The 14,057-nt window shown below is 29.6% G+C and overlaps 1 protein-coding gene across 1 annotated transcript; it reads left to right on the forward strand.

Annotated features, from left to right (window-relative positions):
- Positions 1-11,719: 11,719 nt before the first annotated feature.
- On the forward strand, positions 11,720-13,231 carry LOC132933017 (uncharacterized). The gene is made up of 2 exons (XM_060999355.1): positions 11,720-11,776; positions 11,903-13,231. The coding sequence occupies exons 1-2, from the start codon at positions 11,720-11,722 to the stop codon at positions 13,229-13,231; spliced, it is 1,386 nt and encodes a 461-aa protein (XP_060855338.1).
- The last annotated feature ends 826 nt before the right edge of the window (positions 13,232-14,057 follow it).

Consider the following 14,057-nt stretch of genomic DNA (forward strand, 5'->3'; position numbering starts at 1 on the left):
CAAAAAGCAAGAAAATTAATGGCGAAAACTAGTTTTAAAGACAGAACTATATATTCTAAGAATCTCATGGCCATTCATCAGCATAAGGAAACAATTAAATTCGACAAGGCAATTTATGTAGGATTTGCAATTTTAGACGTTTCGAAAACATTTATGTATGACTTCCATTATAATGTAATGAAGAAAAGGTATGGTACTAAAATTAGTTCTTTATATTCGGATACTGATTCCCTGATATATGCTATCCAAACAACAAATTTTTTTGATGATTTAAAAAATAGTTTATTCCCATATTTTGACACATCTAATTATCCTAAAGACCATTGTTGCTTTAGTGAAATTCATAAAAATCAACCAGGGTTCTTTAAAGATGAAATGGAAGGAATTATAATTAAAGAATTCGTTTCATTAAGACCGAAATTATATGCTTACAAAACTATAGATGGCGCTGAGAAAAAAAAAGCAAAAGGCGTAAAGAAATATATAATTAAAAATCACATGCAATTTAACAATTATATGAATATACTAAACGCTTTTATAAACCATAAAACTCTCAAGGATGAACAAACTCATAGAAAAATGAATTTTATCCAATCAAATAAACATGTTGTTCATTCGAAAACAATGAGCAAACTTGTTCTAAGTGCAAACGATGATAAACGTTATATAATGGATGACGGGATAAATACTTTAGCTTATGGTCACTATAAACTTAATGACTCAGTTTAAAAGCGTTAATAGCGGAACAAAATACAGCAGTATTATTATTTTCATTGATTTATTTACCACTAGATGACGTTTTTTGTTTTTATCGATTGTAGATATATATATATATAGTTTTCAAAACAGACTAATGAGGATCAGGAGATCATGTGAAATAATTAATTCGACTTAGTAAAAAAAACTGATATTTTATTTTATTAAAAAATAAATAAATAAATAAATATTATACATAAAAAAAACATTATTTTAAAATATCTGATGATGTTATCCATGAATTTTGACTTGAATCAAAACCTAACCATTTAACAAACATTTTATTCCCAACTTTTTTTACAATACGTTCAATGAGAAAGGTGTTTGGAAAATCAGTTAATTTAATTTCCTGTTCATAAAAACCACCTAAAATTATACTGCCTGATTCATCCTTTAGTTGATAAGTTACTGGATTTGTCTGTAAAACTTTTGAAACTGTAAATATTTCCGTTGTCCAATTTGGTGTATATCCTTTAGTAAATGTATGTTTATACTTAGATATTCGTACTTTATCGTTAACTTTAAATTTTGGTTTATACAATGTTTCAGAATTTATATATGTGTTAAATTTAATTCTGTTTGTATCCATTCGAGCTTTACTAGGTGTACATTTTATTGTTCTGTGTTTTGTGTTATTATAGTTATGTATAATTTTTGATATTGTATTGTACCAATTCCATGTGCCTGTTGCAGTAAAATGTCTATATATATTATTTTTAAGAGTTCGAATCACACGTTCCGCGATTGAACATTTGATAACACTGTATGAACTGTAATGTTTAATTTTATACTTTTTCATTAAATCTTGGAATTGGACATTGTAAAATTCTGTACCATTATCTGTCTGTAAAAATTTTGGTTTAGCTTTTTTCAATATATTAAACATTCCTTTTGTACATTCTTTACCTGATTTATTTTTCAGCGGTTCCACAAATACATATTTGCTATATGTGTCTATAACAATTAATATGAATTTAAAACCATATTTTTTTTTAGAATGAGATTGTATATCCATTAAATCAGCTTGCCAGAGGTCGTCAATAAACCGTGTTACCACACTACGTCTAAGAAATATTTTTCTCGCTGGTCGATGTAGCTCATTAGCTATACTCTCTAAGGTTGTCATTATACTATAATATTTCTCTCACGCAGTTCTTCTAAAATAGATATAATTTCATTATTGACACCAGTATTACCAACACTTTGTGATGATGACAGAAGATTTAATCTAGTTACTAGCTCATTCGGATCGTCATAATAAACTAATTGTGTTTGAGGTAATACATCTTTATATAAACCTCTGCCTGTCTTAGGATCAGGTGATGAAGTAAAATTAATCATATCTGTAGACATGTGATCTGCAGGTGAAAAACTGCTTGCTGATTGATTAAAATCAAATGGTTCAATTTCTTGTGTTATTTTTCTACGTTTAGCGTTAAATAACCCAAAAGGAGTAGAAGGTAAAGTATTGTTAAATGATTTTAAGCTAATTCGAGGAGTTGTATTTTCATTAATTTTAGCTATTTCTTCGTTTAACTGTTTTTCCTCCATTTTCATTCGATCATACAACGGTTTTACAACAGTCATCTATTTATGGTACCTCGAGGTTCTAGGTTTTCCATCTGCTTTTAAATGGACTCCAGAAGTTTTCAAAATATTGTAATAAGATTCTATATCTTCTATAGTTGTTTTTTTTGGTTCCTTCTCACATAATAAAGACCATAGTCCTGGTGTAAATTTATAATATTTATTAAGCAGCAATAATTTACCGTGACTAAAAGTTGCAGAGTGTTTTCCTATTTTATACGAATCACTATCTTTATCATAATGCAAACCATAGGATTTATCATAACGTGTTGATTTAGGACATTAGGATATTTGCAGGATTGTCGGCACTTGGTAGTTTGATGTCTGGAGGTGCAAGTGTGTATAATGCTGTTCAAAATTCAAAAAGAAAAAAAGGCAGTGGTTTGAAGTCAAACAAAAATAGGTTAAGAAAAAAAAAACTGATGATCACGCTACCTAACAGACCGCTTTCGTCTCAAGATATTATAAAATATGTCGGAAAGTTGAAAATCAATCATTTCCGTGGAGTCTTTTCACGTGATAACTTACCTAAAAAACCTCATACGATTGAATGTGGTTATTAAACTTGGATATATCTTCAGGCGACGGAAGTCATTGGGTAGCGTTTTATAAAAATAAGGACAAATTTGTTTATTTCGATAGCTTTGGTGATTTACCACCACCAATTGAATTACAACATTATTTTCATGAGTTTAAAATAGTATACAACTATTCTAACTATCAAGATTTCAATACATTTAACTGCGGTCATTTATGTCTTGAATTTTTACAATGTATGAATCTGTTACATTAAGTTTGACTGGAAATACAACTATATTATCAACGAATTATTTTCCGTCCCTAAATGTTTACGAGGATTCAGAAATAGCTTTGTTATGTTTACAAACACGTAATTTATTTCCAAACATAAATTCTACTAATAACCGGCTGGAGATAGAGGTAATTCCTTCAACAAGTAATAGATTTATTCTAAAAACGTTTATCTTCATTTTGGAAGAAGGGTGTTATGAAATTGAAGATATTAACAACAAAATTAAAAAAAAGTTATTTCACTTTAATAATGAATTTAGAACACAGCTAACATTCAACGTATCTATTGATCCTGTTGATTTTAGAACATACATTAAATGTAATGGAATACTAATGTTGGATATTCCAAACAGTATAGCATCTGTTTTTGGGTTATAAAAGAGAACCTATAAACCAATGTATGAAGCACATCGATCGGGAAAAGCTGCTAATTTAAACACAATTAACTCTATAAAAGTAATGTGTAATATAGCACATGGATCATTCAACAACCAACTTCTAAGTCATTCAATATATGAGTTTTTCCTTAGTGGGAGAACTGGATCGAAAGTAGTTCAGTCACCACCAAATTTGATATATTACAGATTAAACAAAACAGAGATTAATTCAATAACTGTGCAGCTAGTTTATCAAAACAATAATCCGATCGACAACTTTAATGAGACATTGTCAGTTGTTCTGCATATTAAACGTTACGAGTCTCATTATTAAATTTGTATCTCAGATATCAGGATGTACGAGTCAGTTACTTTAAGTTTATCCGGGAACACAACCATATTATCTACAAATTATTTTCCGTCTATAAACCTTTACGAAGACTCAGAAATAGCTTTGTTATGTTTACAGACATTTAATTTATTCCCGAATATTAACAAAGATAATAATAAATTTGCTATACAAGTAGTTGACTATAATAATAATAATAATGATCGTATGTGGTGTTATATTAAACTGGAAGAGGGATGTTATGAAATTAAAGATATTAAGCATCGAGTTATGGAACAAATAAATATTTATAATGAAAAATTCAAAACTAATTTAACATTTGACATTTCGGTTGATCCTAACGATTTTAGATCATATATAAAATGTAATGGAATACTACACTTTGAAATTTTACATAGCATAGCACCTGTATTGGGTTTTAAAAAACGAGAATATAAGCCAGAATATGAAACTCATACATCAGAAAAAGCTGTGAATTTAAACACAATTAATTCTATAAAAGTAATGTGCAATATAGCTCAAGGATCATTCAACAACCATCTTCAAAGTCATTCGATTTATGAGTTTTTCCCTAGTGAAACGACAGGATCTAAAGTAGTACAGTCACCATCAAATTTAATATATTACAAATTGAATAAAACAAATATTGATACGATAACCGTTCAGTTAGTTGATCAAGATCATAATCTGATTGATAATTTTGGTGAGACATTGACAATTGTGTTACACATTAAACGTTGCGGGTCTTGAGATGGGATTAAAATTCAATATAAGCCCACTACATCGGATCAGTACAACTAGTCATAAGACTAAAGTGCTACCAGTAACATCAAATAAAATAAAAAAATTGACAGTGAAGAATAAAAAAATTTTGCAAGCTCTGGGCTATCAATTAAAGCAAAATGCCTGAAAGTGATATTTTGGATATAACTTCACAGTACGAAACGGATTCTAAGATTACAAAAATTGAATATCATTCATACACACCGTATGCAGCATCATTTAATAATAATGACGAAATACGTATATCAATCCAGCAAACAGATGTTTATCCATATCTACATGAAAACTTTATTTTTTTGGAAGGAAAAATTACTGATGCCACCAAAGTGAAACTATCTAATATCGGTTACTCTTACCTCTTCGAGCAAATACGATAGGAAATCAATGGGATAGAAGTAGATAGTACACGTGTTCTTGGAATCACTAGCTCGTTGAAAGGTTACTTATCTGGTACACCAGACAACTACAATTGTTATGAAAATTCTGAATGGAATTTTAAAAATGCAACGCACTCGGAAAATGATAAAGGTGAATTTAGTGCTTGCATTCCATTGAAATATTGGTTAGGTTTGTTTGAAGATTATAAAAGAATATATTAGTGAATTCTAGATTGGAATTAATATTAACTCGAAGTCATAGCGATTTAAATGCTTTAAGTTTAAAAACTGGTGTAACTGCTTCTGAAGGTAAAGTCGTTTTAAATAAAATAGCCTGGATGGTTCCACATATAACTGTTGACGATGAAGAAAGGTTAAAATTATTGAAACTTATAGAAAAAGAAAAAAGTTTGTTTATTCCTTTTAGATCTTTTGAAACTTTTGAATATCCTGAACTCGGAACCGCTAAAAAAGTTGTATGGAATTTGAAAACTGCTTCAAAATTAGAAAAACCACGATTTATCATAATTGGATTGCAAAAAGGACGCAAAAATATGTTATCGAAAGATTGTAGTAAAATTATTGAAACTTATAGAAAAAGAAAAAAGTTTGTTTATTCCTTTTAGATCTTTTGAAACTTTTGAATATCCTGAACTCGGAACCGCTAAAAAAGTTGTATGGAATTTGAAAACTGCTTCAAAATTAGAAAAACCACGATTTATCATAATTGGATTGCAAAAAGGACGCAAAAATATGTTATCGAAAGATTGTAGTAAAATTATTGAAACTTATAGAAAAAAAAAAAGTTTGTTTATTCCTTTTAGATCTTTTGAAACTTTTGAATATCCTGAACTCGGAACCGCTAAAAAAGTTGTATGGAATTTGAAAACTGCTTCAAAATTAGAAAAACCACGATTTATCATAATTGGATTGCAAAAAGGACGCAAAAATATGTTATCGAAAGATTGTAGTATATTTGACCATTGTAATTTAACAAACGTTAAAGTATTTCTGAACTCGATAGCTTATCCATACAATAATTTGAATTTAGATTTTACTAAAAATAATTTCACTTTATTATATAATATGTATACATCGTTTCAAGAATCGTACTATGAAAAAAGTATTCGTAACCCGATATTGAGTCCTTCTACTTTTCTGACAAACGCTCCAATTATAGTCATCGATACTTCGAAACAGAACGATTCAGCTACTGCCTCGGCAGTGGATGTTCAATTGGAAATTGAAGCTTCAGAATCGCTTGCAGGTGTAACTGCTTACTGTTTATTAATTCATGATCGTATTGTAGAATATGTACCTTTTACTAGAGAAGTAAGAAAACTTGTGTAAATATAATTAAGAATTAATTTTTAACAATAAAAACTATTATTTAATAATTTGTGTTCTTTACTTGAAATAATTATTTTAGTTTTAAGATTTTCTAAAAAATTTGCTACACGAAGACAAAATTTGGTAGAAAATCTCTGTTTTGTGTTACACGGTAAATCTGAGTGCTCCAAGGGGGACATTCCCACTTGAAATAAAATTTTTACTGTGGAAAAGCTGGCTGTGAACATACAAATATATACTACTATCATGGCTAAAATTGAATTTAATTTGGTCATTTAAAAATTATACACCCAAAAACGTTTTACAATAAAAAGTGTAAGCAACGCTTACACTGCTTATATACACGCCACGCCACTGATAAAATCGGTCAGCAAAAAGCCAACATGTCTCACAGTATATTTTATTTAAAATTATTGAATAACAAAGCCAAGTGCAAGGGATTTTATTACCAGATTTAGACATTGTGAAATAATATTCTGAGGAAAATTGTCTGGGTTTTTCATTTTGAGGAAATTCAATATTTGGTTTGCATGGTCCATACAATAGTATACTCCGTTTAATCCTATCTGGGACTCTATGATCACTGAAGTGTCCGCGGTTTGTTGGGTACTCATTATATAAATTTAAATCTAGCTCGTCAACACATTCAACTAAAATTTACAAATTAAAATAGTTAAATTAATCATAAGATTAACTTCAGACCTTAGATACTTACTGGAGGTAGATGCAACAGGTTCAACACAATTCAAAATTTGCTCTACAACAAGTTCATTTTTACCATCAACATTGTTATTATTCTTATTGTCTCCAGAGTTCATTGATTCAAACTCAGCTAAAATATATAGTTAATTTTCAAACCATCATTTATTTAAATTATTTATTCAGTAATAACACTGTGCTATTAATTAAATAATTTTAAATTTAGATTTAATTATATTTGTTGAATATACTTTTATTTTTCTTAACCCTTTAAAATTGTTGAATTCGTTTTAAGATTAACTTCATAAATTAGATACTTACTTGAGGTAGATGCTACAGGATCAACACAGTTCAAAATTTGTTCTACAACAACTTCATTTTTACCATCAACGGCATCAACATTGTTATTATTATTACTGTCTCCAGAGTTCATTGATTCAAACTCAGCTAAAATATATAGTTAATTTTCAAACCATCATTTATTTAAAATATTTATTAGTAACTGGAAGTTTTTCCATAGATCTATAATTCATAAGTAAAGACTTGATTTATATATGCATTTCACATAATTTTTGTAAGCTCCATGTCTCTATTTATTTACAACTTATCTAGGTACTTAATTTTTTTTTTAAAAAATCGGTCCATTGACCCAGCCAATTTTTTAATTTTGTTTTCTCTTTCTTCTTTCATTTTTCTTTTCACTGATCCGGATAAATACTGCATTGACGTTGACAATGTTGACATAGTTTAAGTTGACAAGATTAGGTATAATATGTATAATATATTTTAATTAATTACAAAATAGTCGAACGTACAATTAAAACACTCGCCACACGCGATGGTCGATTAATGATAAACTTAATAATATTTGTGTTGAACGTGTGTGGTGTGTCAATGAAAACAATAATAATATATAATTCGTTATCGTACTATTGGGAAATGTTCGAATTCAATACATCTATTTTTGGTTTTGGTAGCGCACTCACGCTGCGCTGAGTGCAACGCGACGTGCGACGTTATCGTAATTCGCCGTATTGGTCAATCGGTGTACCAGCATACACGATAATAAGTATAGAAAAAATAATAACAATCAATCAAATATTCACATTAATTAACCCACCAATGGAAATAAATTAAAAATAGTTTCAAACCAAAATCTTATATACTATTTGTAAAAAATAAAAAATACATGGTTACCATAAGAACCTATTTTATTTTATGGTACTTTGATAGTTTGGTATTCATAATATCGGGGCCCCCCTATTTTTTAAAGAGTTGGGATCCTGGTGCAATGCACCAAGTGCCCTGGTGGTTTATCCGACACTGGGTAACAATAAATTGACAATTATTGAACTAATAGTTTTAAACATTTTAATTTAAAATCAACATATTATTGTAAAATTTACTTTTTTTATTTTGAGATTCTGAGAAAAAAGTTGAAAATATACTAGATACCTTTTTACAAATATGAATTTATTCATTATTGTAGTATTTAGGTACTTGGTGGTATTTAAAAATATGAAAAAGTCAATGCAAATAAAAAAAATTACCTAAATATTAATAAGCTTTATAAAACAACATGTCATTATTCAACAGAAATACTTTTTGTTTTGAATTATGTATAAGTATAAATTATAATACCTTGCAATACTCAATTAAGAATGACACGTCTTTTTGAACTGTAAAAGGAGGTAGTTGAACTACTTCAAATACTTTTTCTATTTTAGTTATATTGCCCACAATACATTTAGTAACATCGTAAAAAGAATTCCATCTAAAAATTAATTTAAAATAAATTGTTTCAATATAAAACATAACTATATTTTTAATATTATTCATTTATGAATAATAATATAACTTGCCTTGTAGCATTTGGTGTTATGAGATATCGTCCGAGAATTTCTTTGATTTTATCAGCGCACTGTGAAGACTGATTTTGTTTATTAAAAATTGCTCGACATTTACTAAATACACGTCGACTGTTAACCTTATAAGTATTATCTTTTTCAGCTGTAGCTATTAAATTTAATGTATGTGCTGCACACCTTTGGTGTTTGGGTAGTTTTATTTCTGATGAATCATCAAAATCATCACCATTATCAAGAATATCCGCTATGATTATGGTTCTCAGTACTTCATCATTTTTAGGTTCTTCAATGACTGTATTCCTTCCAGTACTACAGCCACTCAACCCACTTCTATCACTTTCATTAGTGTTATATACTCTAAAATAATTTAAATATTTATTTAATTCAAAACAAATACATCTAGAATAGGTACTACTTACTTGAATGCTTTTACAAAATTTGCTGCATTGTCTGTTACAAGCAGTGTGGTTTTACTTTGTAAGTCAAATTCAGTGAGTACTTTATCAATAAGTTCTGCAATTGCATCACATGTATGTCTTCCCAACATACGCCTGCAAGCAAGTTCTTTTGAGTTACTTTCTAGTGTAGTAGGATTAAGCCAATCCACTGTAAATCCCATAAAAGACCTGAAATAAAATAAAATGTCTATTTTACCAGGTGTAATTTACTAATGTATTGTATTACCTGTGAAAAATGCTCCAGCAATCAGCAGTAATGCAAACATTTGGACAGTTCAGTTTTTAATTCTTGAATTATACCATTATATAAACAATTTATATCTCTCATTAAATTTCCTCTACACATTGGTACTTTATTAGATGTTAATTTACAATAATTTATGAACGCAGGATGTTCAATCATAGAAAACGGTGATACAGTATTAATAATAAGCTTTAAATTTTCTCGGTCAAATTCTTTTTGAGTAAGTTTTTTAGAAACTTGTCCAACTTCAGATAACTTTAACTGTTTATATGGTTGCACAGAAATTACTAATATTAAACGTATTTAATTCATTTGGATGTACATGCTAAAAAAAAAATGAATTTAACATAAAATTATTAGTAAATTAATTTTATTTACCTCATCACTAAAACATATATTTAATTGAATAAATATTAAATTATAAGGTATGTATATAATATGTAACCTACACCAAACTTGTATTTATATAATTATAATATATTAATATCAGTGTTTTAAAAATTTAGTCAAAATTAAAAAAAAATTATATTTAATGTTCTATTAATTATTAAATTGTTAAATTAATATTAATTAGACACGAGCTAAAAATTAAAATAATGAAACATATATCTATAGCATTTTAGATACTATCTACTTTTAAATGTATGGATGTATTATCTATTATGTATATATAAATTCTAAGTAAGTTCTCAAAACTATCCCTCCGAACCAAAATTCACATATATAATCTCCTACTTAAACCAATATGGTTATATGGTATACAGGTCTGGGGCACTGCCAAAAAATCGAACATTCAAAAAATCCAAGTGTTCCAATCCAAAATTCTCAGACTTATAACCAACTGTCCTCCTTATATCTCTAATCACACCCTTCACACAGATCTCCATATTCCTAAAGTCACCGAAACAGCCAAGCTTTTTTACTCCAAATTCAGAAACCGCCTTCATAACCACACAAACCCACATGTTAAAAAGTTACTATCCATCTCCATCCCTGGAAATCCTCCTAGAAGACTCAAGCGACAATGGCCTCGAGATCTTATAAATTAAAAATCAAAAATCATAAATAAATTGTAAATTCACGCCGAAGTGCCTTCGCTGGTTGGTTCTTCCCTCAAGATATTCAAGATCATAAATTATAATAAAAAAATAACCATCACTTATGCTTATTGTACTTTTTGTTTTTATGTACAGATTGTATAATTTCTAGATTAAAAATAAAAAAAAAAAAATTTAATATTCAATAATTAAGTAGGTAGTTACAAAAAGTTAAGAATAAATGTATAGTTAAAAAAATATTAATTACCTATTAATTAATATTATGATACCACTTTAAACTTACCTTAATATGAGTTTTATGATTCGAATTTGATGTTTTAGAAGTTGACAATAATTTCGTTTTTGGTAGGCAAAGGACACATTTGAACACAAAATGTCCACTGACATCCGAAATATCCGCAGGTAGCTGTTTAAAATAATTATTTAAATGCGGCCATTTTGACTCTAGGTCTCTTGACTCGGTCATCATTAATTAATATTATATACAAATAATAACAAAAAAAACCACAGTGGAATTAAAACAAATAAATGACTCGAAATCGACGAGTTAAATATTTCAGAAAATATATAACATTTACTAATTTTAAATAAACGCAATCATTTAATTTTTATTTGGTTTGAAAAAGTGCTATGGTACATGTTGTTTGTTTTAAAAAAGTGTCACAACACTTCTACACTTTAATTGGAAACACTAGAGTACCTACATACTATAGTCTGTCCAGCGAGAGAACATGCCGCGGATCGACCAAAATCGTTCTGTTTTCGCGCATGAGTTCCGACGAACGACGACGTGCTCCGACGACCGGCTGCACGTGTCCGACGACAACGCTGCGGTGGCAAGTGGCAACGATTTGATCGATAACAGTAGATGCATCGTAGTGACGTATAGTATCTACTTTCCCGCGCGTAGTGTGTTTACTATTTTTTACGATACGTAACTGCAGTGAAAATTATAATAATTAATATATATTTTTTTGTATTGTACTACTATTATAATTTAAAAATGAGTGATGAGAGACCAGTTCATATAACACCATTAAAGGTGAACCCTAGAGGAAAAGTAAGTATTCATAAATTGTAATTGTTTTTTTTAATTTATTTTATTTTGTAATTTTTTTATGTGTATTATTTAATTTGTAATGGCTACGTATTTTTTGTAATATATTTTTTTGTCCTATTTTTTCAGTTCGTCGGCAGTCGTCAAAAACTGATGATCGTTAACCTATATAAATCCAAAATTGTACAACAGCCAACGCTAAAGGTAAAAGAAGTCGTGAAGATAATATCTAAAGAATTGGGAATTGGGCAAAATAATATCCAGTTAACCATTTCTGAATATAAAAATAATAAAACTGTGAGTTCACCAAATAAATCCAAGATTCGAGCGACATTCAAGGACAAAATTGATGATTTTGAACGTGACGCCATACGGAGGAAGGTGCACGAATTTTGGTTCCGAAAACAATTACCAACACTGGACAAGATTTTAAGAGCTGTAAACGAAGACCCAGACCTAAACACTTACAAAAGGTCGGTTCTAAATTTACTTATACGTGACCTAAATTGTGTACATGTCAAACGCGGTCGTAACAGCGCTCTCATAGAGAGAGATGATATTGTGTTGTGGCGCACAAAATATATTGAGGATATACGTAAATACCGGGAACAAAGAAGAACGATCTATTATCTGGACGAGACATGGGTTAACGCAGGTGACTGCAACGATAGAATTTGGCGGGATAATACCGTTACGTCCCACAGAGATGCCTTTTTGAGCGGTCTTTCAACTGGCGCACCGAATCCAACAACAAGAGGCAAACGACTTATTGTTGTTCATATTGGGTCGAATGAGGGTTTTGTCGACGGTGGTTTATTGGTATTCGAATCCAAAAAAGATTCTTCAGATTACCACCAAGAAATGAATGTCGATGTGTTTTTCGATTGGTTAAAAGACGTCATTCCATTACTTAAAGACAATTCTGTCATAGTTATGGATAATGCGCCTTACCACTCGGTAAAATTAGAAAAATGCCCAACATTAAGCTGGAAAAAGGTGGAAATTGAAAGTTGGCTTGAAGAAAAGGGTGAACCATTCCAAAGGCCGATCAACAAGGTACGACTCATGGATATCGTCAAAAGTATTAAACCGCAGTTCAACAAGTTGGTTGTTGACGAATACGTTAAAACTAAAAATATGACGGTATTACGGACGCCACCATATCATTGTGAGTTGAACCCAATTGAACTTGCGTGGTCGTCCGTAAAAAGGTATGTGAAAACCAACAATACCACATTCAAACTTCCGGATGTGAAAAAACTTTTGATTGATGGTGTTAACCAATGCACTCCCGAAATGTGGAAGAACTGTGTCGAACACGTCATCAAAATAGAAGACAGATTTTGGAATGTGGACATAACTGTCGATGATGTGATGGATGACGACAATTTACATGTAATGACTATCACTGGGGACACGTCCGATTCAGACGATCTAGGATGTGAAACTTTAGAGTAACTATATTTATTTATATAATTTATGTATATGTATTATGTATTTTTTTTGTTTTTTTTATTAGCTGTTATGACAATGGTAATTAACCTACTTTTAATGTATTTTGTATTATGTTTATTGCATATGAAATAATTGTTAAAGATGACTATTAAAAAAAATGTTTAACGCTTATTAATATTTGATATTCAATTTTTTATTTATTAATAAGGAAAACGAATTCATACGAAACCTTAGAGCTTAGGGTATACAATTAATTGTAAAAATTACATTGCTCACAATAATTACGATTACGATATTATACGCTCTATTATTGATAGATTATCATTATACGGGCGGCAATAATCAACAGGTGGTTGATTACCGATGATCGGCGACGAATCGATCGACCGTCTTCGGCACGCCGAGAGAGGGGGAAATGGGGCCTCGGAGCTCTCTCGCTCGTCAGTCTGCATGCGCAGAAGCGGCATGTTCTCTCGCTGGACAGACTATAACTTTTTAACCAAACAAAGCTCTTATATTTATTTGTATTCATATTTTGGCATTATTATGAATTAGGTATTAATTAAAATATTTACTATTATAATAATATTATACTATACCATCATAAACATATGTAGATTCGCATTCCTCGCCAATTGAAAATTCTAAATTATCATTCAGATTCTCTTTATTTTGTATCAACATGCTTTCATTTTGTTTGGAAGGTTCTAGTTGTGAAATATGAGTGGTTTCAAAATCAGCTAGAATGTTAGAAATCTTAAATAGTTTATTTTCATTAGTTTTAAATTAATTAAATATACTGTATATGATAAATTGAGTATAATTAATT

The sequence above is a fragment of the Metopolophium dirhodum genome, chromosome 1, assembly GCF_019925205.1.
Source record: "Metopolophium dirhodum isolate CAU chromosome 1, ASM1992520v1, whole genome shotgun sequence".
NCBI classification, from domain to species: Eukaryota; Metazoa; Arthropoda; class Insecta; order Hemiptera; family Aphididae; genus Metopolophium; species Metopolophium dirhodum.

Coding starts and splice junctions, on each gene's coding strand:
- LOC132933017 (XM_060999355.1), top strand. CDS start 11,720: ATGAGTGATGAGAGACCAGTTCATATAACACCATTAAAGGTGAACCCT. Junction 11,777..11,902: donor AGGTGAACCCTAGAGGAAAA/GTAAGTATTCAT, acceptor CTATTTTTTCAG/TTCGTCGGCAGTCGTCAAAA.